The 27,686-nt window shown below is 43.5% G+C and overlaps 1 protein-coding gene across 6 annotated transcripts in view; it reads left to right on the forward strand.

Annotated features, from left to right (window-relative positions):
* The window catches only part of LOC150064923 (glutamate receptor ionotropic, delta-1-like), a 120,424-nt gene extending 93,283 nt beyond the window's left edge, over positions 1–27,141 (forward strand). For 3 of the 6 annotated variants that reach the window (XM_090329541.1, XM_090329542.1, XM_090329545.1), the window contains 3 exons: positions 6,065–6,231; positions 13,832–14,072; positions 26,456–27,139. In XM_090329541.1, coding sequence (XP_090185667.1) covers positions 6,065–6,231; positions 13,832–14,072; positions 26,456–26,785 — 738 coding nt within the window. In that variant the 3' untranslated portion in view covers positions 26,786–27,139. Of the gene's footprint in view, positions 1–6,064; positions 6,232–13,831; positions 14,073–26,455 lie in introns of all 6 variants that reach the window. The other 3 variants (XM_090329544.1, XM_090329546.1, XM_090329540.1) reach the window with 2 other exon arrangements.
* The last annotated feature ends 545 nt before the right edge of the window (positions 27,142–27,686 follow it).

Raw genomic sequence — 27,686 nt, forward strand, 5'->3', positions numbered from 1 at the left:
GTTGCTATATAGGTCGATTTTTTAAAAAGAAGCATTTGATTCTCCTCACCAAACTGCCATTCCAGCAATATGCCAACCAACTGTCTTACTAGCAAGCTGTAAAATTGGCCTTTTCTCTGCAGAAGGTCTGGGGTTTTACTGCTGCATTCTGTGATTTGGCATAGTGCACAATACAGGTATCAGTGTAGCCAGGGTTCAGGCTGTGTCTGGCAACATGTTGCCATTGTATGAAGATGATTATAGGAGTTAAGACTTGAGAGCATGAAAGGCTGAGCTCTGTTTTGTTGGAGTGAATGAAAGGTATAAAAGAAGACAATAAATGTGCCGCCTAGATGGTTAATGCATCAGGTGTGTAAAGAATCCTTGGAGAAGGTACACAACCATATCCCCTCTTCTCCCACACTGTCATCTTAATGGATGACACTGGTGGGAAAATAAGCATTGCCATTCAGTGTGGTGTAGCAGAATCTCCTGGGAAACTGTCCAAGAACAAAGATACCCCAGAAACCCCTTTTTTCTTAGTACCCTCCTCACATCCCAGCAGAATGGAGAGTAAGTACAGGCCTCTTTGCCATCAGATGAAGCCCTGAGGATGACCTAGAAATCCTGCTCAAAAGCTGAGCTTGTTTATAATGAATCACTCCCATTCTCCCAGTCTCAGTTTCTTCATCTATTAAAGAGGATAACTGTACTTGAGAAAAAGATGTCTGGTTTCTGGAGACTCTGCCACCAGGGGATGCTTCACACCCACTCAGGACCTGGCATTATACATGCCTAGCTAACATGCACACTTTGTGATAGCAGCATTGGCACTGGGGTTGGCTGCATTACATTTCTCATCTGGGGAGACCAAACAGTTAGGATGGATTAGAAATGAGTGTGTCGGGGTTCGTTGTTTTAAAGGGTATTATCTCTGGAAGTGTGTGTTCCAAACCAGCTCTGGGAAGGATGGAAGCAGTGGGAGAAATGAAAGACTGTGCAATCTCTTTTTATAACCAGAGAGAAGCACTGGAGAGCCAATGAGTTCATCCAGTGTCATAGGTCACCTGTGGCTGTGGCGTCCAACCTTCCTGCAGCAATGTAGTCCACTCATAACCTGCCAAGCATGGGGCCTCTTGTGGTGTCTATGTGTTTCAGTTTGCAGGCATCCGCTGTGCAGGTGGACATCATAGGTTTGGATTCCATTTGCTGCAATGTTTGCTGGGAGATCAGCCAGGGGTAGTCCATCTCCCTGCTGCTATCCTGGCACCCAGGCGATGAAAACCCAGATGCCCTTGACTGTCTCTAATGCCAGAGATATTCTTTCATTCTCCCTTACCTTCTCACATCTACTTTTTAAAAAAAATTCTTGTACCAACTGTTTTTGGTTTGCTGATTCATTATTTTTATTTTTGGGAAATGGGTTGGGAGAGGAAAGAAGCTAACTATTTAGAAGCAGGCCAAAGAATATTAGGGAGATTTTCTCAAGTGTTTTAGGGTCAAGGATAGAATTTCCTTTATTTATTTATTCATGTACTTATAGTTCAATATTTATTTGTAGTTTATTTATATATTTATTGCCAGTACTAGGACTTTAACTCAGAGTCTGGACACTATATCTACTCTACCACTTGAGCCACATCTCCATTTTAACCTCTTTGATAGTTAATTGGAGATAAAAGTCTCATTGACTTTTCTGCTCTGGCTGAGTTAGAACCATGATCTGTAAAGCTCAGCCTACTGAGTAGTTAGAATTACAGGCGTGAACTCCTGTAATTACAGGCTTATTCATATAGTTTTAATGCAGTCTTTATAATGAGACTATGTTGCACAAGATCTCATTCTACTCTTTAAATTTTTTTTATCCCATTCTACTCTTGATCATAATTTCATAGATTATTTCCTGAACATTGACCATTTAAACGATTCCCCCTTTACTTTAGAGTCAACATTAGATTTGTAATATTTCAAATATTTGCTGTCTTTTAGATACTTTGTGTTATTTTTTTTTAAGTTAAGTTTCAATTTGCCAGTCTGAAAACTATAGTAACTTCCTGGGTTCACATTATGTTTTGCTTCATTAATTTTTTCACAGGATTGTATGTGATGGTCATTACCTCTAAGAATAATCTCATTTATTTTCTTACAAATTTTCCCTCACTAGATATTAATTAGAATACACTATAGGGCAGGGTGTTTGGCTTAGTGGTAGAGTGCTTACCCAGCATGCACTAAGACCCACCCCCCCACCCTGCCGAATTCGATTCCGCAGTACCACATACATAGAAAAAAAAGCCGGAAGTGGTGCTGAGGCTCAAGTGGTAGAGCTCAAGCCTTGAGAAAGCCCAAGGACAGTGCTCAGGCCCTGAGCTTAAGCCCAGAACTGGCAAAAAAATAATACACTATAAGCAGGGCACTGGTAGCTCATGTCTGTAATCCTAGCTATCCAGGAGGCTGAGATCTGAAAACTGTGGTTTTAAACAAGATAGGCAGAAAAGTCTATGAGACTCTTATCCCCAATGAAACCACAGAAACCTGAAAGTAAAGCTGTGGGCCTAGTGACAAGAGAAGTAGGCATGAGCAAAAAACTCAGAAACTGAGTTCAAGCCCTAAGACTGGCTGAAAATAAATGAGAGGACAAGTTTGTGATAGGTAGGACAGGAAATATAGTAATTCTTGGCTCTCAAGGCAGAGCCTTGGTACTTTAGTTGTCTTAAGACCAACCAGCAAAATAATAAGATTTCAGAATTGTTAACATCCATAAAAAATTGATTCAGATTCTCCAGTTATCAAATTTGTCATAGTGTTTTTTTTTAATGTAGAAAGGTCTGAAGCTCATTCTACAAGGAAACATGGAATGAATCCATATACAGACAATACACCTGTGGTGGGTGTAGGTGTTTGACTTGGAAAAGCTGGCTCTGAGATGTTTCTGATGACACAGCCTGAGCTAGCAAGGCTTTTGTCTCACACAGAAAGACCAGGAGATATTTGCAAGGTCCAGAATATTCTTCTGGAAATTGATCTTTGTGAACTCCCCTGAAAAAAAAATTTGAGTGTTACACACTGCTAATTGCAGGACTGAGAGGTGGAGTTATTCTAGAGATTTTGAGGCTGTTGAGGAAATTAAGAAGGGATATTTGCAATCCTAATTCCTCAAAGCCAGCCCAAGCAGGAAAATTCATAAGACCTTTATTTCCAATTAACTTTCAGTTGTTCGAAGTAAAGCTTTTGTTCAAGTTGTAGAGTGTTAACCTTGAGGAAAAGAGTAAAAACAAAAGTAGCTCAAAGATAGTGCCCAGGCCCTGAATTCAAGCCCCAGGACAGGAAAAAGAGAAAAGAGAAATAAAAAAAAATGTTAGTGATAAAGATGGAGCTATAATCTGCTTCATTTTACTGCTGTTGGTGCCTTTTTCATTGTTGATTTGGCCCTATGACAAAACATGGCAAATATCTCTAAGTCGTCCTATTTTGGCACTGTTGAGTAGATCAGAAACTTAGCCACAAGAAAACACAAGAAAGACCCCCATTTGTGTGCCAGTGGCTCCTGCCTATAGTCCTAGCTACACAAGAGGCTGAGATCTGAGGATCATAGTTTGAAGCCAGTCTGGGCAGGAAAGTCCATGAGACTCTTATCTCCAGTTAATCACCGGAAAACTGGAAGTAGTGCTGTGACTTAAAGTGGTAGAACACTAGCATTGAGTGAAAAACTTAGGGACAGCATCTAGGCTTTGAGTTCAAGCCGCAGGCCAGGCAAAAACAGAACCCAAACCAAAACAGCAAAATGAGACTCCTACTTTCTCCTCCCTTTCGGAACTGCCTCCCGGTTGAGCAGGGAGTAAAAGTTGGTACATAGTATAGCTTTTCAATATTTCACAGCTGTGTCCATAAATATAGATGTAGTGGTCTTCCTAAACTGTGTTCACTGTCTGAGCCCTTTCAGTAACCACACATGCATGTAGAATGCAGTTGTCCCATTATAGTGACACTGGTACGCTTTGCTCTGAATCTGCTTCCACTTGACTTAACCCAGCTTATTTCTTTTCCTTCTTGGAACCTCACTTGAAAGGTAAAGTGAAGCTGATCTTAATTCTTCCCTCAACATGACATGCCCTTTTGAAATCGTACAAATAACAGTGTCTGATTGTCATGTTGAATTGGGGGTATGAAAGTAAAATGTTCCCAGGTCTGGCTGAAGCCAAATATTAGGTCATAAGTCAACAGTTTTGCTGAGAAACATGGTTACTAAGAAGTTGAAAATGTATATCTTTTCATGAGAAAACTTGTTTGCCAGTAGGAAAGAAAGTCCAAAGACTGTTATCTTCCTACATGGAGGAAGAGAGATGTGTATAATTTGGCAACCTAGGTTAAAGTCCTTTTGGATGTTTGAAATTGGCTTGGTTGAGGAATGAGGGTTTGGTGTGATATTTGAAGTGTTCCCTGATGTGAAAGTTAGTGGGTGACATGGGTGTGTGTTGTTTCCGACAAGGTAGTAGGCAAAATTGTGAGAAACACTAGGAGCAGGTCATTGCCTCTGTAGATCATATTCTGTCCACAAATCCTTCTGATGGATGGAATCTGACAAGAAAAGGAGATATCTTGGATTATATGCATTTATGGTACTAAAAGAAATAAACTCTCACGGAGTGTAATTGCACATACCTGTAATCCCAGCACTCAGGAAGCTGAGGAAGGAGGAGTTGAGAATTATATGGAACCCTGAGCTTTCATATAATTAACTTTAATAAGAGAGAGAGCGAGAGTGAGAGCAGGTGAGAGAGAGAGAGAGAGAGAGAGAGAGAGAGAGAGAGAGAGAGAGAGAGAGAGAGAGAGAGAGAGGAGAGGTAGGTAAACAGGCAGAAAGAAAGACAGACAAAGACAGAGAGAGACGGAGAGAGAAAGTATATTCTGGGCTTTCCCAGAGGCAGAAACTTGTGATTTTAGGGATTCCCTATTGAGGAAGCTGAGTCTATGGCTTGAATATCAAGCGAGACTCTGTTTCAATTTCCCAACCACAAAGCAGGAAATAAGAAAGAAGTAAAACCCTGAGCTTTGTATTAGCAGCTATAGTGCTCTTTGAGGAATCTTAGAGGTCATGAAGAGTCTACTGAATAAAAGCAGGGGCTAGGGACAAGACCATTGACAGTTTCAAGGAGGATATACAAAGCACTGGTACAAAGGAAAAACAAGGGGAAAAGAAAATAAAATCAAGAGTCATTTGCATCACTTTCAAAAAAACTAAAGCAATTCTCCTCTCTGGGTGTTTTCCAACTTAAGTTAAAGTTAAAATTATGGCTCAATATAGAAATGATTTCCCATTGTGGATGAGTGTGGAAAGTAGTAGAATGTGGTAGTATGCAGTAGTAGTAGAATGTGGTAGTCAGGTGTGGCTGAGTACCCAAAACAGTGCACTGGATGGGAATATTGATACATGAGTCTGTGTGTCCCCCAACGTCATTCCATGTGTACTGTACATATGCATCAACACATATCCCTTGTGTGTGTGTGTGTGTGTGTGTATGTGTGTGTGTGTGTGTGTGTGTGTGTGTGTGTGCATGCTCATCCTCACAAATGAGCAGTGAAAGGCAGAGCCTGACCTGCTGGCAGCTAAACAATTAGGGCCTTGTTCCCAGTGGATTCATCTCCAACTTCTGGACAACTACATGTACTTGACATTTAGTCGTGGCTACTTACTGCGCTGAACACAAAGCCATCATCTCCTGTGCTCACAGCCATCTCCTAGTGCTTTCCACTGTCTCCATTGCTCACAAGTAGCAGCATTTAAATTCCAAGTAGAAATATAAAGAGAATAATATTTACCTCTGCCACTAAGGCCTATGTTTTTCAGGGTGGGTCTTTCCCATCATTGGCAAGTTATCACATTCCCTGTACATCTCTGACCTGAAGAATCTTAATTTACGTTCTGGATTCTTATCTGAGAGGCCAAAAATAGTGGGAGAGTTTTCTGGTGAGCAAGAGAACCTTATAGAGAAATTCCACACGTCCACCATTGAGGTGTCTCACTAGGTAAGACATCACAGTTGATGGCCCACAATCTGACTTAGTGGTGATTTGTGTCTTCCAGGCAAAGAAAGGCAACTATGCCTTTTTGTGGGACGTGGCCGTGGTGGAATATGCAGCCCTGACGGATGACGACTGCTCGGTAACCGTCATCAGCAACAGCATCAGCAGCAAGGGCTATGGCATCGCCCTGCAGCCTGGCAGCCCCTACAGGGACCTCTTCTCCCAGAGGTAGGCTCTCCTGGCCAGCCATCCCGGCAACATCAGGACTTAGGCAGCTTTCTACCAATACAACTTCCACCCCAGCTCCATCTTGGCTCTCTCTGTCAGTGCTGCGATGAAAATTGTAAGGGCATGGTCTCTGCTCATGACAGTTCCTGGTACATGTAGCATGGCACTGTGAGTCATGAGTGCCAGCCTAGGGCATGAGCAAACTGGCAATAATATTCTCCAGAGACTAGAGGAAGTAGTAGAAGGGGAAGAGAGGACACTTGGCTAGATCCAGGAGGACTTCCCAGAGGTGGTGACACCAAGCCCTGTAGGAGTTAGGCTGACAAATAAATAATGAATATCAAATAATGGCTGGGAAGGCCCTAATGATAAGACTTAATGATAAATGTATTGTCAAAGCCAGATGCCAGTGGCTTGCATCTGTAATTCTACCTACTCAGGAGGCTAAGATTTGAGGATCAAGGTTAGATGCCAGGCTGGGCAGAATCTCCAATTAACCACAAAAATGTCAGAAATGGAAGCATAGCCCAAGTGTTAGAGACTCAACCTAGAATGAAAAAGGTTAAGGGACCATGCCTAGACATGAGTTAAAGCCCCAGTACTGCCACCAAAAAAATGTATATCAGTAAGCATTCATGTACACTAGAGTCAAATGCAATGAGTCCAGCTTGTGCTTGACCATGTAAGACTCTCCTATGATTGGTTGGTGTGAATCCATTCCTTGAAGCCTCACCATCTCTGGACTCTCAGACAAGATCAAGTTTCAACAGTTCTTGATGCAGGCATTTAGATTACTTCCTTGAGAAAACAGTCTCTCTGTAACCCACTCCTTTACTCTACTGTAGCAGCTTATCTTGACCTTGGACTAGCTGGCCTGGCCTCAGTCTAGGAACATGGGTAATGTCAGGGGCCTCTTCCTAGCAGCTAGCCTCTCAGCAGTGGCTCTTGTTCCCAAGGAGTGCTACGCTGTAGACCCTCCACTTGCATAGAACTGTGAGGTAGCATTGTGCTGAAGGAAGGACAGGAATGACAAAGCCAGTGAGAAGGCCCCAACTCAGACTTTGTCTGTATCTATCAAAATTCAAGCTGTGGCAGGAATATCTGAAAGGCAGCAAAAGTCTAGGCTTAGAAGCAATCCTCAGTTGCTTAAATGCAATCCTCAGTTGCATGAATTTCAGTACTAAAAGGTCTGTGACCTTTTTATGTGTCAGTCATGAGACTTGAACTCAGGACCTGGGAACTATCCATGAACTGATTTTGCTCAATACTAGTGCTCTACCACTTTGAGCTATAGTACCACTTCCTGTGTGTGTGTATGTGTGTGTTTAATTGGAGATCAGAGTTGCATGGGGACTTCTCTGCCTAGGCTGGCTTTGAACTGTGATCCTTAGATCTCAACCTCCTGAGTTTCTAGGCTTATAATTGTGAGCCACTGGCACCTAGCTGGTGTAAGATTTTTTTTAAAATGTATGTTGCAGTTTGGTGCCAGTGACTCATGCCTGTAATCCCAGCTATTCGGAGGCTGAGATCACTGTTTGATGCAAGCAGAAAAATCATCTGAAACTCATCTCCAATTAACAAGCAAAAAGCCAGAAGTAGAGTGGTAGCTCAAGTGCTAAGAGTACCAGCCCTGAGCAAAAACAAAAAAAGCTGAGAGATATCACCTAAGTCCTGAGTTCAAGCCCCATGAGACACATGCACATGTACATACACAGATAGATGTATTGTACATTCTACAGTGGAGAGGATAACGCTGCCATCCAGAACTGCTCAGCTGGTTTCCGGCAGAACAAGGAATAGGACTGCTGTTCAAACTCTACTTCCTCTCTTCCCCTACTTCCTGAGTGTTCAGATTGGTCCCTGCTTCTCATGACCATTGGCGCCTCAGCCTCATAAGGAAAATGGTTGAGGACACTGAACTTGCAAGCAATCCAGTGTCTTGTTTGCAAAACTGGGAAAGGGTTTAGGACTAATTCAGGTAAATGAGGCTTCCGTTCAGGTTGATTTTCAGAATTTCATCCATTTTTCATTTTGCTCCTTACTCTACTCCCTGGGCAACAGAGGATGATTGGTCAGGCTGAAGGCATGAAATAAAGATGGCTTTTCTCTAGGATTTAGGTTTATATGGGTTTGTTTGTCTAGGTGGGAGGCTCAAGACACAGACCTGCCACCTATGAGTATTTCGATGGAGCTGATGGGACTGATACAGGAACAACATCCTGACAGCCAATATGCCCCCCAAGAAAGCATTCACAGTAGCACAGAGACCCAGTGAGAGGAGGTTGGAGTCCCCTGTATTTGCAATGCTTATTAATCTCCTGAAACTAGACAGAAGTGAGCAGATATTGACCAAGAAGCTTAGGACTTTGCTGGATTGTTCAAAGGAGTAAAAGCTAGATCACAGGAGACCAGAATGGCATTCAACTTGTAGACAGAAGAGATGGGTAAGGAAAAGTTACTCCTTTTCTTCCTTCTACTATGACCCCTATATCCTCCATAAACAAAGGCAGATAGTCTATGTTCCTTGCCTTTCTTGAAAGAGGTCACTTTTTCCTTCTTTGCTTTTCCTCAGAAGGTTGTGTGCTCTGTGATGCCCAGTAAAGGTCCCCACTGGGCTCTCTGGGCTTCTGAAAGCACAGTCAACTGCCTCCACAGGGCAGACTCACCTGGACAGCAGTAACTCTTCTCTGACACACGGTGTCTGCTTTGAGAGGAATACTCAAGACTTTGGAATGCTAACTTCTTGCTAATAGTTGTAGAAAAAGTTTTCTTCCATGGCACATAAAGATTGGTGTGCTGCTTGTTTCCAGCTTGAGTATGCCAGAGAGGAGAGAAGGAAACTGATCTAAAGGTGATGCACCATGCAATGACAGAAAATAAAGGTAGCCCCTTGCACAGCTTTATCTGCAATGGCTGTAGCCATCTTTCCCTACACCCTGGAAGCTGAGTTCTTTCCTTGCTTTGACAGAGCCCAGGATGTAGGGGTGTGTGTGTGTGTGTGTGTGTGTGTGTGTGTGTGTGTGTGTGTGTGTGTGTGTGTTTTCGTGCATGCGCTCACACTTGTGCATATGCGATAGGATTTATGGTCTATAACAGGTTTGCAAACCCCAGCATGCAGAGTGGTCATTCAATAACTGTTTAGTGAACTTAATAGCCATTTATTGAGCACCTACTGTGTAACAGGCTCCACAACTATTGAATAAAGGAAAGCACCTGCAATTATATCTGTCTGGGAAATAGAACAACTGGCATCAGGAAGTGGCTATTATTGCTCTGGCTTCCTCATAAGACTATAGATTATTACAGTGTGCATTAGTTGAACCCCATTCTAGAAGACATTTTATGCCTGTGACTTTTCTTTCCTATTGCTACTGTATTTAAAGTTCCTTTGTTTGTTTATTTTTTCTGTTCTTTATTTTCCTATAAATTTCCTTATGCTCTTTCTGGACTAAGACTGAGTATAAAAGATGTAGAGAATTATAGGGAGCCAGAAGAAAAGGTCAACAAAACTATGTAGCCAGGCTATGTTTCACAGAAGCTGCTTGCTGAGTGGAAGAGAAGGGATCTGACCAGTGTTTCACTATTTCCTATGCTACAACTTATCCTTAAAGAATAGCTTGCTCTCCCAAAAAGAATATAGTCTCTCTGATCCAGATCTCAACACAGGCTTGTCACTTTTCAATTGTAATCTGGGACAAGTGTTTTAGATCCTCAGCCTCCAGTCTTCAAGAAGTGAAACAGACTTGGTAAGAACTATTCTTTAAGCCAAGCTACTCAGAGGACTGTGATCTGAGGATCCAAGTTCAAAGCAATCCTGGACAGAAAAGTCCATGAGACTCTTATCCCCAGCTAACCAGCAAAAAGCCAAAACCGGAGATGTGGTTTCAGTGGTAGAATGTGGCCTTAAGCAAAATAGCCAAAAGAGAATGTAAGGCCTTGAGCTCAAGCCTCAATCTCAGTACACACACACACACACACACACACACACACACACACACACACACACACACACACACAGAACAAAAGCAATGAACGAAAATGGGATTACTCAGCAGGTTTTTGTGAGGATTGAAATAGTATGAAATGATTTTCCCCTATTATTTTCTCAGTAAACACAGCTTATACCCAACTAGCCTGGTAAGTCTGTTGGTCAATTTGACCATCTGATTGTTCAACTACTAAGTGAAGATAAAACGTGTAACAGACTTTCCTGCCCAGGTTAACTTCTAACTGTGATCCTCAGATCTCAGCCTCCTGAGTAGATAGGATTAGAGGCATGAGCCGCTAGTACCAGGCTCTGTTACCTTTTATGGAGATTTTGTTGCTCATCAGGATGCGAGCTAATGGTCTGTGAGGTAGGTACATTTATTGTCTCAGATTTTTAGAAGGCTAGGGTTTCAAAGTCTGGATTCCAACCATTTGCATTAGCACAGTCTCTAAGGTCCTGACATCTTTTATATCTGACACTGGAGTTCCCATAACTTTACAGGATGTTCAACCTATTCAACCCTGCCAACCAAGACACTTAGATAAGGCCAGTGGATCTGTAGACACATAACTTCCCTTACCTGACACGAGTCATGGGAGATACTGAATGAGACACTATGGCTACCCAGTTAATTCTGCAGTGTGCTATTGGAGAGAAAGCTATGATTTTCAGGAGCATGGCTCCTGACACCCAAATGCATGTTGAATCATGCACTTATCTCAATGTCCAAGACCTTCCATGCATAGCCATATTCTGAGTCATTTGGGCTCATCAGTGCCTTGAACATTTGATGGACTCATGTCATGATTTAACCATGGCCATTTTGGTTTAGGTTAGTTTGCATTATTTGACAAATACACATCTTTATTGGCAGAGCACATGCTTGCAACCTTAGGCCTTAGCTGTGAGAGCAAGTAGATTTATATATTTTTTTAAAATCCATGCGAAAAGAACAGGCAGACCCATCCCAGAAGCCACTACCCTATTAATGTAGTAGGAATACAGTCTGTGCTAGAAAGATGAGGATGCTGCATTTTAGCAGGGACCAAGCCTATGTCCAGGTATACAAGGCTGAGATTTGGCAACTCCAAAGCCTGCTCTTTTCACTCAGCTTGATTGATCCCAGCCAATGAAGGGGCTATGTCATTCTGGATCCATGCTGCTAACAGGTCAGTGGATCCTCTTGAGGAGTCACCATTTGTAACTATTGGATACAATGAAGGATATCTGAGCACTGCTTTAGACCTGTGGTCACAGCCAGCCTGTGACATAAGTCCAAGACAGATACTGCTCAGTTATTTAGGTGAATGTCTTCCCAGTGTGATCAATTGCTGCTTGTTAACAGTGCATAACCAAGAAGATAAAGGAGATCACATCAGATGTTGTTAACTGAAAAACCTCATGGACCAGATTCAATGAGCATGACTTCAAAAACAGGCTTAGTTGACTATTTGGAGTTGGTGTGTGTGTGTGCGTGCGCGCGCGTGTGTGTGTGTGTATGTGTGTATGTGTGTGTGTGTGTGGCACATGTGGGAAGGATGTACCAGGCTGCCACTGGTTCACTTTTTAGGCTCCTGGATTTCAGGGGGAAGCTACAAAATACAAGTTAGAAAAGCCTCACCAGAGGGCAGCAAGGAGCAGTAGGAGTTGCCCTTCTAAGGTAGAATAAATCCAATCCAGATGCCTGGGCTCGGCTTGTTGTGTACTTACTCACACCGTCCTTCTCCTAACTCACCATTCCACAGACTCACTGGCCTTGTTACAGTGGCTTGCACACAACAAATCCCTGCACCAGCCAAGACAGTTATATGTAATTCTAGTCCCAGGAAGGGGCTTCCTTTGCCTCGTTGCACACCAATGCTGCCAACCTCAAAGTAAGTTTGGGAAGGTATTTCATCTCTCTGCGTTTTGATTTCTGTCTCTGTAAAAATGGGAATACAGAAATAACCTTCACAAAGGATTGACACAAAAATTCATCATTATCTACAAAACATTTAACACAGATATTTCCTGGCACACTGAATATTCTAGACCGGTATAAGCTATGATAAATCATGCTTCAGGTGTAATTTAACCATTACTTCCTTCACAAGATCCTCCTTAGCCTTCCTGGCTGAGCTGGCCTCAAAATGTGCCATTTCCTGGCACCTGTACTTTCATTTCAATTCCTGGCACCTGTACTTTCATTTCATTGTATTTATCACAGCTTCTGTCTTTACATTGCTGGCTCTGTTTGTCTTAAGGCTAGTTTCTTATGCCTTGAAAGTATAAGCTCAGCAGGATTAGGCATTACTTTCCACATCAAATGAATAAATGAAGAATCATGTGGGTCCTAGAGGGAGAGACTTGGGTAGACATGTGAAGTATTCCTTGTCAAAAATGCTCTGGAGAGGCCAGGAGTTTGGTCTAGTGGTAGAGTGCTTGCCTAGCATGTATGAAGACCCGGGTCTGATTCCTCGGTACCACATACATAGAAAAAAAGCTGAAAGTGGTGCTGAGGCTCAAGTGGTAGAGCTCTAGCCTTGAGAAAGTCCAAGGACAGTGCTCAGGCCCTGAGCAAAAGCCCAGGACTGGCCAAAGAAAAATAAAAATTAAAAAAATGCTCTGGATAAGAAATGTTTTAGAGGTTTCTTTATTTCTTAAATGCATATGTATAATGCATTAAATAAATATATATCATTATATAATATATAATTACACATCACTATTTCATTATATGATGCATCATATATCTCATTATATATATTTATATCATTACATATATATCTCATTATATATAATTATATATATACCATTATGTACCTCATTATACATATATGTATATATGTATATATGCATAATGAGTTTTCTTAGGGATTACACCTAGGTGAAATTGTATACTATTTTAAATAATTTTGCATATGAAATTCTCTCCATCAAGTCATCAGAAGATATATGTAGAATTTTCTAATCGGAATACCATGTTATTCCTCAGAATTTTTCAGATTGGGGAGCATTTTGAATTTCAGATTTTTGTTTTTTGGATAGATATGCTCAACCTGTGGAAATAAGAAATTTCTAAGGTATTTTTATTATGGTTAAGAAGCTTTAACAACGAGTTGGTGTTCAGCAAGGCAGTTTATGAGTACTATGCAATTTGATCACTATCATTCCTTTCAACATTCTTACCTACCCATCCCATCCCAACCAACCCTTCAAATAATTTTTTTCATATATTTTTTATTGTAATTAATAGAAAGGTTACATGATATTTGCCAGATAGATGGTGCATTCGAATAATTTTTGTAACCATGAATGTCTTAAGCCCACTGTGTGTGTGTTTACTTGATTTGTTTCCATATTTACCTATTGATTCCTTATTCATTCTCCTGTTTTGTTACTGGATTTGGTCCATGGACCACAGAGGAAAGGAGATTGGCTGCTGAGGAGAAAAGAGATAAAACCTGATTAATGTTTTGGGGAAATCACTGTGTCTGCTTGTATGGGTTGTAGTGGAATTTGAGGCAAAGAGTTGCCTCCAAGACTACACATAATAGAACCATCATGGTGGCAGAGACCAGGACTGAGCGGACGAGATCTGTGACTATGGCTCACCTGAGTTTTGTCTTGCAGGATCCTGGAGCTTCAGGACACAGGTGACCTAGATGTACTCAAGCAGAAGTGGTGGCCGCACACAGGTCGCTGTGACCTCACCAGCCACGCCAGTGCCCAGGCTGATGGCAAATCCCTGAAGCTGCACAACTTTGCTGGTGTCTTCTGCATCTTGGCAATTGGTCTTCTCCTTGCCTGCCTGGTGGCTGCCTTGGAGTTATGGTGGAACAGTAACCGGTGCCACCAGGAGACCCCCAAAGAGGTCTGTACCTGGGGTCCTACCTCTGTCTGCCACAACCAAGGAGGGAGGGCGGGAGGGAGGGAGGGATCCCATCGGGCAATTGTTTTCTTCCAGTTAGTGTTTACATGAGGCCTCTTATTGAGAGATATCAGCAATGTATATCGGGAGGGATTCTGGTTTTATTATATATTTTAAAATAAATTTTCATCTATTTTGATTGTTATTATAAAGGGGATAAATGAACAGAGGGTTTGTAGTATCATAAGTCAGGTAAAGAATACATTTCTTTGTGGACAGTGCCCCTCTTTCCTTTGCCTGGTTTTGGTTTGTTTTGTTCTTAAAACAAGAGAGGGAAAAATGCAGGGGACAGTTTCATAGTTTGAAGAAAGCACCACGTGCCAGCCACGGCCACTAAAGTCCTGTATTTATCTATAGAACAAGTACAGCGTGGGCAGCGCCAGAGAGCCTTTCCCCACCCTGCCCTGCCCATGTGCCTCCACCCTGACCTGGAGAGATCACCTGTAGGGTAAGAGAGGACCCCATATTCCTTTCTGGTTCTCTTTGCTTACCCAGCCACAGAGGGTGTCCCCATCTCTCCTGTTACCCCTCCTCCCTCTCTCCTTCCTTCTTGTAGGGTTTACATCCTGCTTGAGACACCCCATTTTCAGGGTATTATTGTAGCTCTGTCCCAATGGATGCTAATCACAGTTAAATCTGTGCTTTGATACTTCTCCTGGGGGGGGGGGGTTCTTTAAGCTCATCTTGGGAATTGTTTGAAATGAAGTCATCACAAGGGCCCCTAGGAGACAGTTCTAAACGATGGCAGCAGGGTGTGCCATTTGATGACAATGTTCTTAGCACAAGCCCAGTCACTGCATTCATTGGCTCTCACATCTCAGCCTATACCCCTCAGCGACAGACAGCTGGAATCACAGCCCTGCTTACAGATTCTGTTGGGGTGAGGATGGAAATCCCAAACAAGGGAACTGAGAGGCAACTGACTTGTTATGATTTGTTCATTTTTGTTGTTGTTTGTATTCTCCGGTGACTCTAGTGACACAAGTTCACAAAAATGATTTTTAGAGGAAAGAGTCAAACTCAACTGGGGCAGGGGCAGGGGCAGAAATAAAAACTAGGCAGGAGCAGTGTGAGCGGCCTGGAATCTTCTCAGTCTAATGTGGGGCTGGGAATCTGTGCCTCTGGACAGTAAGAACCTTAGTCATCGTCTCTGTGGTCTGCAGTGGTTGGCTGGCTGTGATGTCATTCACCAGTCTGTAAGGAATTTCTAGCTGAGGACTATGGGGTCTGCTTGCTTCCATCTTTCTTAACAATTCATCCCAGTGAGCAGTGTCATCTGATTTTCCTTTCCTTGGAAGGAGGGCACTGCTGAGAGAGCTCTGAAATATTCCAGGGGCATCTTCCTTTCCTTCCGTATATATTGCCATGTCAAAAAATACAAGGAATGGTTCCAATGCCACCTCCATAGCTCCCCTGTCACTCCCAGACCCCAGGAAGGCAGGAAGGATTACCTTTGCAGGGAATTCATGGAATGGTGATTAATTGGAGATAAGAATATCATGAACTTTCTATCCAGACTGGCTTTGAACCTCAATCCTCAAATCTTAGCCTTCTGAGTAGCCAGAATGAATACATGCATGAGCCACCAGAATGGAGCTACAACTGGAAACTTGTAAATGAAGCCACTGGGAAGGACTGGGAATTATCCTTTTAAGTGGTTTCATGAAGAACCTCACTTAACTCTGCAGCTGGGGCATCATGTCTGACCCCTCCACATCCTGGTCATGGCCCTCTCACCACTGCCACAATCATGGCCCATGTGCACAGCACAGGCAGCCAGAGAGGGTTATCCCCAGAGATACCCGGAGCAGGAACAGGGAAGACAGAGTGGATGAAAGAGACACTGGCTGACTCATATAAAACCCCTCTTGGACTGTTTATACTGTCCACCACCTCTGCTAATGCCACCTGGGCTGGGTGCTAGTGGTTCACATTTGTAAGCCTAGCTACTCAGGAGGCTGAGATGTGAGGATTGTGGTTCAGAACCAGCTGGGGCAAGAAAGACCTGGAGATTGCATGTATATGGAAGTGGCCTTGTGGCCCAAGTAGTAGTGTGTTAGCCTTGAGCAAAAGAAGGTCAGAGACAGCACCCGGGCCCTATGTTCAAACCAAGGACTGGCAAAAAAAGGAAGGAAGGAAGGAAGGAAGGAAGGAAGGAAGGAAGGAAGGAAGGAAGGAAGGAAGGAAGGAAGGAAGGGAGGGAGGAGAAAGAAAGAAAGAGGAGAAAGAAAATGCCCCTTGGATCAGGGAGCAGAGGTGAGCAGTGCTGGCCTGGCTGATGTGGGCAAGGTGGGGTGCAAGACATAAACTCGAGTTCAAACTCTTAATACATCTCCTAGGAGCCTCTGGAAGGCATTGTCTATTTTTAGTCTTGTCCCTTTGCAACTATTTTCAGTTTTATCTCTTTATAACCCCCAGTGTCATGACAGCTCCAGAATTAATCATCAGTTTGTATGTATACAGGAGTGTGTGTGTGTGCGTGTGTGTGTGTGTGTGTGTGTGTGTGTGTGTGTGTGTGTGTAAGAGAGAGAGAAGGGGAGAAACACAGAATTTTATCTTCTGGAGAGACATAGGTAGGAATGTGAGAAGGTAGAGGCAAAAAGAAGAGTGCACGCTGTCTGTGCCCTTCTTGCTTATCTCCTGGTGTCTAAGTCCAACATCTCAGCTATGAGGAGATGAATGTTCATATCTTACTTCTAAAATGCAGCTCTCCTGCCCTGGCTGCCGACCTGCTTCTAGGAAGAGGAGGGTCCATGGAGAGGCATGCAGAGAAGCAGAGCAGCTGCAGTTAATCCTGACATCATTATGATGTTGTATGGAAACATATACTACAGAGAGAGAGAGAGAGGGAGAGGGAGAGGGAGAGGGAGAGGGAGAGGGAGAGAGAGAGAGAGAGAGAGAGAGAGAGAGAGAGAGAGAGAGAGAGAGAAGGGGGGGAAGGGGAGGAAGAGAGAAAGAAAGAAAGAAAGAGAGAGTGCATAGAGTGCATCCTGGGACTTGAACTCAGAGGTGCTATTCCTGAGCTTTCTTGCTCAAAGATAGTACTCTACCACCACTTGTGCCTCAGCTCCACTTCTGGCTTTTTGATGGTTAATTGGAGATAAGAGTCTCATGGACTTTACTTCCCAGGCTCACTTTGAACCACCAACCTCAGCTCTTAACCTCCTGAGTAGATGGAGTTACAGATGTGAACCATTGGCTTTTTTTCAATTGAAGATGAAGTTTCTTCCATTTCTCTCCCTTCTTTCTTTAATAAGATCACTGGTGGGAGCACAGCCCCTCTTTTCAGATAATTTACCACCTTACTGGCAGGTACCACACAGATATTTCCAGGCAGATCTCCTTTCCATGGATCTCAGCTCTTCTGAAACGAGGAGCAAGTACCAGCCAAGGCCCTAGTCCAGCTAACTCTTTACGGGGCCATAGTGGGTAGTGGTGAGTAACCAAGATTTATTGGGGCTTGAGTTGTTCTGACATGAGTGATAAGAATGAGAAGAAACCCTACATCTGGAGATGAGATAGGATAGTGAATGGCAAATGAATGGTTAACAGGGAAGGAGGGCAGGAGGAAGATGCTGGTAAGGGAAGGCTGGATGTGTTCCTCAGGACTTTTATGTCTGGCTGAGGAGTATAGATTCCTCATCCAAACAGAGCATGGGAACCAGGGAAAGGGCTAACATGACTGTATTTAAGAAGTGAATCTTTCAAACCATGGAGAAATAATGATGGTGTTTAATTTAGATCTACTGTGGCTTGTGTTTTATGGAGCAACATTTGAAATTAGATGAGAGTGTCTACTTACTCCTAAAGCATTTCATTTGGGGCCACCAGCCATATTTCTTAAGAGCAAGGAACCTGTCTTTGGGTGGAGCCCAAGCTGTGTTTAATGGCTTATTCTGAGATTGCCTTCAGAGTTTAGACACCTATTTGGGTAAGAGTAGTAATGTGCGTTCAAGCCCTTAATATTCATGTGCATTTGAGCTCATATATTTTTTTTCCTGGGGAATCAGACAATTATGTAGTTACCCAATGCAGGTGAGTGCATCAAGCTCAGAGGATGCAGTAAAGAGCCACCCGCTAGATTTATGGGGTATGTGGAGTCATTGCTCTGAGAATAAAATATTCATGAAATAAAGATGAGAACTGCACAAATGGGAGCTGACATGAGGATTGAGAGATGAATCATCCATCCGTAGGCTGGAAGCTTAGAATCCTTGCTGCTTCCTGCCTTTGCCCACCCTCCCTCGCCCCATGCTTCTGTAGCAGGCAGGAGGTGGCTGGCAAGGGTAGTTGAGTGGCAGGAGAGTGAGTGATGGCTGGCCTCTTTGTCTGGCCAGCATCTGTCTGGGCCCTTCTTGGGAGGTCAGATCTCCAACTCCACACTATTCTTTAACAAAGCCTCTCTTCCTTTGATCACTGTTTATTCTGTGTGGAGACTTTCTCTCCTGCACAAATTCCCTTTTCATCTGTTGTAACACTTTCAATCAAGAAAGATGTGCAAAGGGTCTTCAGGCTACTCTCATCCCAGAGACATTCTTGATTCATGGGGACCAAGGGTCTGTTGCCTCTTACGAATGGAGGAATGGATGGTGTGGAGTATGGAAGAGGCACATTACACCTTAGGGTAACTGGCCTGTGCTGGGCAAATTGCAGCTTATCTACTTAACATTTGAAAAAGGCATTCTTACCCTTGGAAGGCCACAGGGAACTGCAAGAGCCCAGATGCATCTGCTGCCCTCTAGAGGCAGGCTTGTCAAAGAGCCATATACTGGCTTTCTGGCTGGTGTGTGCTGGATTCTGAGTTCCTAACTAGGAATTCCTACTTAAAATCCAGATATTAGCATTTTTCCCCCAGAGAATTCAGGAAATGAAGGATGTAACACAGTTCTTCCATGGATCAGGGCTCTCATGAGACAGCTACTTCTTTTAATCCCCAGTTCTCACTGGTCAGCTGAAACTTGAGCCTAACCTGATAGCTACTTTACTGAGGTTGAACAGTTTGGCACATTCTAGTTCTTAGCCCAGGGCCTTTTAGTCGGAGGGGATTGAACACTTTTTGGGTGGGTGTGCTGCTCTGACACCTTGTACTTGGGGCCTAGGTGCTATCCTTGAGCATTCTTGCTCATGGCTAGCCCTCTATCACTTGAGCCATGGGGGCTCCATTTCTAGGTTTTTCCAAAGTTCACTGGAGCTAAGGGTCTCACAGACATCTCCTGGTTAAGCTGGCTTCGAACTGTGATTCTCAGACATCAGCCTCCTAAGTAGTTAATATCCCAGGTGTGTACCCAGCAGCAGCACTGAGCACTTTATTATATATCACTGCAAATCTCCAAACCAGCCTACTGGCAAAGCTTCCCCTGAATGTGGACAGTGTTAGATACAATTCCATCCTGTAGTGATTGTTTACCTACTTGTCTCTGCTGCAATTCTGCCAGCAACTCCTCACCTCTGAATTCTCATCATTTTTGCCTTCTTTCTGAGACACCGAGGCCTTACTAAGGCATGATGAATATAACTGAAGTTTTGAGCATCTTCCATGTGCCAAGAACCAAAGATGAATGCTTTCTGTAGAACACGAGTTCATCTGGTGGTAGGAGCTCAGAAGTATTTATTCATTCATTCGAATGAACTAACCTGGACTCCTATAAAGAAAATCTTATTCATGTTAAATTGTTAGATAATCACTGCAGTGAGTGAGATCAATGGCATTCGGGTATGGCTGTGCATCCAAGATAATTAATTCTTGAGCCATTTGAAATATAGATGCTTGAACCTCGTTTCATAAAGGGTCATTGTAAGGAGCCACGGACAACTGTAATTGATAAACTACATCTACTCCTGATATTCTGCTAGGGATTAAAATCTCCCATCAACCTTCTGCTAAGTTGTGGATAAATCTTCATAGTGAGATTTGGTAAATATCTAATATCTACTTTGGTATGGTAGGGGAAAAACTTCCAGGTTTTGGAGACAGGTGGATGAGAGTGCTAATACTGATGCTTCACTCGCCATAGAACTGTGTGATCTCGAGCCAATCACTTCACTCCCAGCCTCAGTTTATTCTCATGTTTGCCATTGCTTGTGGGGGCCCTGTCGATTAAGTTACTCAAAACTCTGCCATGGTGCTTTGAAAAATCTGCCTGTGAGACCTCTCTTGAGATCACTTCCTGGAGGTGAGGGTCAACCGCTGATTTTATCCAACATGACTCTGACTCCCCTAGCCTTTTCCAAGACATCGGTGTCAAACTTTACGGGGATCATCTTGGTGGCATTTCTCCCAGTCATTACATCTCATTTACCACCTGGCTCGTTGCAGTGGTTAGTGAGAGAGAGCTGGCAACGATCGCTGTAGTCAGACGAGAAGTCCCTCACTCCTAGTTCTGGTCTTGCCTGACTTAAAGTAGGAGCTGTTGGATTCCAAACAAAGTCAGTTCTAACGAGTCCCGCGTGTAACAGACTGTTACATAGATGATAGTTTAGTTAATTACCATTTTTCAATATACTGTATTATTTCCACATTGGTGAACAGCAGCTTAATTACAGAACTTTATCTCTCTGCAAGACAATTCCTGAGAGAGATTCCCTGGTAACCTCTGTTGGTGCATCTGTTCATCAAGTTTAATTTGGGGTAAGAAATACAGAGCAGGAATGCAGCTGAATCATGGGTAAATGCAGCCAGTGGGGTTTTATGTCATATTCTTCTGGGGTGTTTGACTAGGTCAGCTGCCTATGCTAGATTAATGAAGGCCACAGAAAGTTTCCAGGTCTCTTTCCTCAACTGTCATTACCTGGCTGAATGCAGAAACCTTAGGAAAATGAGGATGTAAACTGATGTAGTTCACATTAAAAAGCCCATTATTGGAATTTGCATAACATTATAGAATGCACCATTTTGTCTCAAAGATGAATAATTATTCAAATTACTCTTGCCTCTTTCCTTGAGTAAGCTGATTACTCCTGCTGCTACTTCCCTTGGCCAGACACAAGAAGGTACAACGAAACATGACCTTGCATGTGTTAATACTGTGACCCCCGGTAATCTAAGAAGACAAGATTGCCAAGCCTTAAATCAGATATGTTCTTTGCTGTTCAGTTCTGGGTGCATACAGAACAATTGGAGCAAGCAAGATCAAGAAAAACTGTGAGACCGACCCTCAGATAGGTTGCATTTCTGTTTTGCAGAGGAGTCATGAAATTTTCTCTTCTTATTCTACTCATTTTCTTTTTTTCCCAGTCTTGGGGCTTGAATTCAGGGCCTGGGCACTGTCCTTGGACTTTTTGCTCAAGGCTAATGCCCTGTCACTTGAGCCACAGCATCACTTCTGGCTTTTTTTGAGTATGTGGTACTGAAGAATTGAACCAAGGGCTTCGTGCATGCTAAGCAAGCACTCTATCGCTAGACTATGCTCCAGATCCTCCATGCTTTGTCTTATCTGGTCACACAACCAGTGGTCGCTGGCTCTTAATGGTCCCCTCCTTTCCCAAGGGTTGTCTTAGCATTGGCTCTACTGGATTAATGGAATTTGAATAGAAAAATGTCCCAGTGGCGCAAGGAAGTTGGATGTTTGACAGCCATTTGAAATGAGACACTCTCTCTAGAAAATTTCTGCAATTGGTGTGGACATTTTCCATGTGTCCTGGTGTAGAGAGGTTAAAGGCTAATTAATAGCCACAGGACATGTCCTCGCAGCCGGGGAATGGATTCATCCATCCTTAAATTGAAGCAAGAAGAGAATAAATGGGCTTAAGAAAGAATTTATTCAGAAGTGGAGGTATGGCTCAAATCACAGAGTGCCAACCATGAGCAAATAAACTAAGAAAGAATATGAGGTCAGTCTGAAGAATTTGAGCCCCAGTATTGGTAAATACACACAGACATAGAGACACATAGATACACACACACACACACACACACACACACACACACACACACACACACAGAAAGTATTCAAGACTTTTTATTCAGAAATGCTTATCTTTTTCTTTCTGTTTTTAAATTGATGGTTTTGGGGATTGAATTTAGGACCACATGCTTGCTAAGCAGTGTCTTTTTTTCCATTGGGTTATTGTTGAGGTAGAGTCTCACTGTGTTCTCTGTGTGTCTTGGTCTACGATTCACTCCTCATGCTTCCCCTTGTATCTGGGGGTGACGAATACGAGCCCAGCTATTGTGCTTCCCAAGGAACTGGAGCAATAGGTATAGGCCATAATGACCAGCCAATGGTGAAGATGGAGTCTCTTAAACTCTCGAATTGTTCCCTGATTTTTATAACCCAAGTAACTATTATTGCAGGTTGGAACCACAACACACAACTTACAAACATGGTCTTAAGTTAAATGGCCAGGTTTACATTAACTTTCTGGATTGGTCTGTTTTCTAAATGCTTTAATGGTACCTGATCATCTCCCCATACATCACTGTATTTAACATGTTAGGCTGGATTCTGTGCCCTTTCACTTTTTTAACATACCAGGCCTTCTGCATTCTCTCCTTGGTATCTCGGTGGTGAAAGCATCTATATCAAGAGGGGAGGGGGAAAGGAGGGAGAAAAAGAGAGCTTTCTTGTGTTTTTCTCTTCAGAGGATTTTGATTGGTCTGTCTTTTCCTCAAAGCTCACAGTGTTTGTTTGCCTGGTAGAAGATAGGGGAAGGTTTTTTTCTCTGTGCCCTCTGCTCTCAATTTTCCAACTCCTTGTGATCTTCTTGGACAAGAAGTTATCTTTTTTTCTCTCTCTCTCAAAACCTTGAAAAAAGTAGGAATCACCTTCTGGACACCTAACATTAAAATGACTCTCAGAACAAGAACTAGGTTGTCCCTGCCACCTGCCAGAATCTAGCATGAACACAAGCCACATACTTGCTTCCTGCTGCAAAGAATTCCACTCTTCCAACTTCATTTCCTTCCATTCCCACAGAAGACCTACCTTTGGAGCTCAACCATAGGCATAAGAGTTTACCTTTGTCACAACCATGGCATAAGGGAAACTCTGAGGACCTTACAGTCCTGAAGAGAACATAGAAAGGAAGAAAGTCAGGGTTGCACAACAAACTAGTTCTTCTAGTAATCCACAAAACCTCCTGGTAATCAGTTTTCTTCCATGGATGGGTAAACCTTTATAGCTGGGCGATATGCTCAGCCATCCTTCCCTGGGTTTTGTTGCAGGCAGAGGAGGGAAAATTGAATTTTTTTTGCCAGTTTTGGGGCTTGAATTCAGGGCCTAAGCACTATCCTTTGGCTTTCCTCAAGGCTAGCACTCTACCACTTGAGCCACAGCACCACTTCCAGATTTTCTGTGTATATGGTATCGAGGAATTGAACCTGGGTCTTCGTGCATGCTAGGCAAGCACTCTCCCACTACGCCAAACTCCTGGCCCTGAAACTTGAATTCTTAAACCTTCAAAGTATCTGATATTTGCTTCAAAGTATCTGATATTCTTCTGTTACCAGTCTTCTTCTCTTTGGACATTTAGAAAGTAGCTTGTGACTTTGGCTAATGCAGCAGGTGATGGAATCGCATCCATTATCAGAAGCATCACAGGGGATCCTGGTAGCCAGGAGAAGCTGGGGGAATAGGCTTGGTGGTGGGCAGAGCCAAGGCTTGACCAGGGGCCCAAAATCAAGGGGCAGAAAGCTGGATAAGGTACCTCTGCCCTCCTGACCAAATACCAACCATTTTCTCTTTGTTTGTCTCTCCAAATAAACTTCAGACTCATTCCTCTTGTTCTTGCTTAGGTTCAGATTGTATCTCTTGGCTAGGTGAACAGGTCACTTGACAAGCTGCTGTCCAGGGTAGACAATCATTTATTTCCTCAAAGCAAATAAACTGTGAGCATATTTAAGAAGAGATTAGTGCCTCTGAGTGATTTGCACACACTAATGTTTCCAAGTAACAGGCATAAAAGACTACTTCAACAATTTTATATGCAAAAATTCAAATGAATAAATAGAAAGACAGGAAGCTGCCACAACTGGCTCAATTGTGTTATACTTAAGCAATGAACTTGAATTTGAACTCACTGACTATAGTAAGCAACGAACTTGAATTTGTTTTGTGATTTAGGGGTTGCCCCTGATTCATGGTTCAACCCATGAACTTTTTTAATGTTGACTATGCTACTACACAAGCAATGTGCCAGCTGGGCACCTGTGGCTTAAGTCTGTAATCTTAGATACTCAAGAGGCTGAGATCAGGTAAAGCCAGCCTGGGCAGGAACGCCCATGGGACTCTTATCTCTAATTAACCTCCCAAAAGTTGGAGGAAGTGTTATAACGCTAACCTTGAGCAAAAGTGCACAGGGACACCATCCACTGAATCACAAGTGAAAGCAAGCTCTACCTGCCTTGCTAAGCTAGGATGTTTGGTAGGTGAGGTGTATTAAATGCATTTTAATTTACTGAATGATATTTTTGACGTATGCTGAGATCCTCGGGATTAATCTCAACAATTGAAGAACATCTATAGTTTATAAACTTCTGAAAGATTCAATGAAACTTTCCTGAATGGTGTTTTCTTCTCTCATGTAGAAACCTGGTGTCACTTGTGACTTTTGCCTCTCAGACATGGCCTCAACTCAAAGCTGGTCTCTTAGCCCCAACTTGCTGAACTGTATTTCTTCTGGCTCTCCTTAAAGGGCTTGTCAATTATGTCCAACTGCCATCTGACATGGATCTGAGTTCACTTTCAAACCAATGTGCTCTCTGACCATCATATCTCTTAGTCTGAAGCCATTTCTCCGTTGTCGTAGGAAACTGTCAGTTTTCTCACTCTGGGAGACTTTGTGAGAATGACAACAGGTTCCCCACCCAAAGTCAAGCACTCTGTGTGTCAACTCTAAACTCATGGGGGCATAGAGAACTGATGGGCACCTTTTTCCATGGCAGGGAACATTTGGAAGGAAGTGGCTTCAGGGCATTTCACCTTATCTGCTAGCAAATGAACATTTGAGTCTTCCTGGGGTTAGCCCTCTGCATCTAAGTACAGGCCAGATGTACTTGGTGGCCTCCTGGAGGAAATTCCTGTGTACCCAGCCCCATAGAAACAAACCTCTGGAGCAGTCATTATTTATTTTTCAGGGTTCCTTCTTTTTCTTTCTGAAAGTGTATCAAGACTTTTGAATTTCTCAAGCTTTCTATCATCCCTCCCCAAATGCGGAAGGTCCGAGTTTCTCTGTCCCATATGATGTCAGCATTGAACCACCCACGAGATTTTCCTTGGAGAGGATTTGGATCCAGTGTTTCTCTTGGAGTGTGGCATCAGGTAGGGGTGGCAGTATATGCTACACCCCATCTGCCTTTATTGGCAAGGTATGCAGCCCACAAATAGGACTGCAACTTCTAATCCCATCTGGGAAGCTTTTCCCTGGGAGAAGAAGCAGGCCACACTCTACTGGCTTCACAGGGAAACAGCTGAAGAAGCAGTTTAAACTTACAAGCTGTATGACCACTTAGATCTTGATGCCTTCTGACATGGAAGGCAAAGCATAAGCTCCTTTAAAAAGAGTGATTTGCCCTTCTATTAATTACAATAAAAATATAAGCAAAAAAGAGTGATTTGGGCCTGTTTTAGATTTTTCTTTTTTTGAGCACATAAACAAGCCAAAGTATCTTCTGTGGTGCCACCAACCACAGTGAGACCATCATGGAGAGAGACAATATCTTTCCAGGCAGTCTCAAAGCCTTTGTGACACAAGGAGAGTCACTTACCCCATGAGAAGTGCCTTTCCTCACTTCCCCGGTCCATACCTAGAAACCTTGTTAGCCTTTCACATAGGGATTTGTACCACTCGTGGCATCCCTGAATGTATAGATCGCTCAGTGAGAGAGCAGGAAGCCCTCTCCTGCTCCACATTTCCCAGATACCTTGATTGGAGACTCGGGTCTCTGATGAAGTCATTGAGCTTCTCTGTACTGAGCCTCCTTTTGCGTAAGGTCAAGGTGATGGTATCAAGCCTTTGTGAACTCAAATGGTTAAGGCATAGAGCATACCAGAGGAAGAAAGACCAATCTTCTATTCCCATTGGGCTTTAGTCTCCACCAGGCCTTGAAAGGGCTTTGTCCCGGTGGATGCTTCTGGGCATGACAATGGTTCTGATGAGTACAGCAGGCATGCTGGAAGGATTGTTGGTACACAGTGCAAGTGTCCTTCCTATGGATTCCCCAGACAACAGAGGGTTGACTACTACTTGAGGGAGGTGGGAGCAATAGGGAAAATACTCTGTCCAGCAAGCTAAACAGGCCAGTACTTTCAGGTATGCAGATGCTGCCACAAGCCAGACTTAGTGTACTGCTAAGGCTTTCTCCTGATCTTCCTGCGTTTTCTCCCCAGGACAAAGAGGTGAACCTGGAGCAGGTGCATAGGCGCATAAACAGCCTCATGGATGAAGACATTGCTCACAAGCAGATTTCCCCTGCATCGATTGAGCTCTCAGCCCTGGAGATGGGAAGCCTGGCTCCCAGCCAAGGTCTGGAGCCTACGAGGGAATACCAGAACACGCAGCTCTCAGTCAGCACCTTTCTGCCTGAGCAAAGCAGCCATGGCACCAGCCGGACACTGTCATCAGGGCCCAGCAGCAATCTGCCACTACCCCTGAGCAGCTTGGCCACTATGCCCTCCATTCAGTGCAAACACAGATCGCCCAATGGGGGGCTGTTTTGACAGAGTCCGGTGAAGACCCCCATCCCCATGTCCTTTCAGCCCGTGCCTGGAGGAGTCCTTCCAGAGGCCCTGGACATGTCCCATGGCACTTCCATCTGACCACGCCGCCTACCCTCCCACCTGCCCAGCCCACCCACCCAACCAGCAGAGCTTTTTAATACGAGAAAATGACCACACACACGCACACACACACACACACACACACACACACACACTCAACATACACACATAGACACATGCCTAACACACACAGACACACAGAGAGACTCATTTTTCTGGTACATATCTGTAAATAATGACAGAATGGAGTGGGGTAAAAGTGTATTTTGAATATTCCCAATCTTCGAAGTCAGTAAAAAAAACCAAAATACCAAAACTGTATGAATGACTTTGTAAATTTTGTTCTATATGAATAAAAAGGCAAATTACTTGTGATCATTCTGAAGTGCCAAAGGAACTTCCCCCATTGCTGGGCCTTTCTGAGAGCAGGAAGGGTGACAGGACAAGCAGCTCCTTTCTGCTGGGGAAAAGAAAGAGGAGCAACCCTGAATGCTGCTGGCTGCCAGGCCCCCATGGCTTCCCACCTTCACCCTTTCATCTCTCATTTCCTTCTTCAGTCCATTGTAGTCAAAGAAGAGCGAGTCTGGAACCTGGTAGCACCGGGTCACGTGTTATAGGGCTAGCCTTGTTTCCTGGTAGCCTGGCACTGAGCAAAGTACCTTGGAAACAAGACAGTCCTGGTCTATCCATATCAAGGGCTCAAGGTGGTATCCCTACTGTGTGACCCCACAGTGTGCAGTAGGAATCTGACCCCTAAACCTCAGAGAAGATACCCACACTGAAGTGACAATCTCTGAAGGCTTTGATGCCAATATCTTCTAATATCATTCTGCTGGTCTTT

The sequence above is a fragment of the Megascapheus bottae genome, chromosome 3, assembly GCF_031878675.1.
Source record: "Megascapheus bottae isolate mThoBot1 chromosome 3, mThoBot2.hap1, whole genome shotgun sequence".
In the NCBI taxonomy this organism is placed as follows: Eukaryota; Metazoa; Chordata; class Mammalia; order Rodentia; family Geomyidae; genus Megascapheus; species Megascapheus bottae.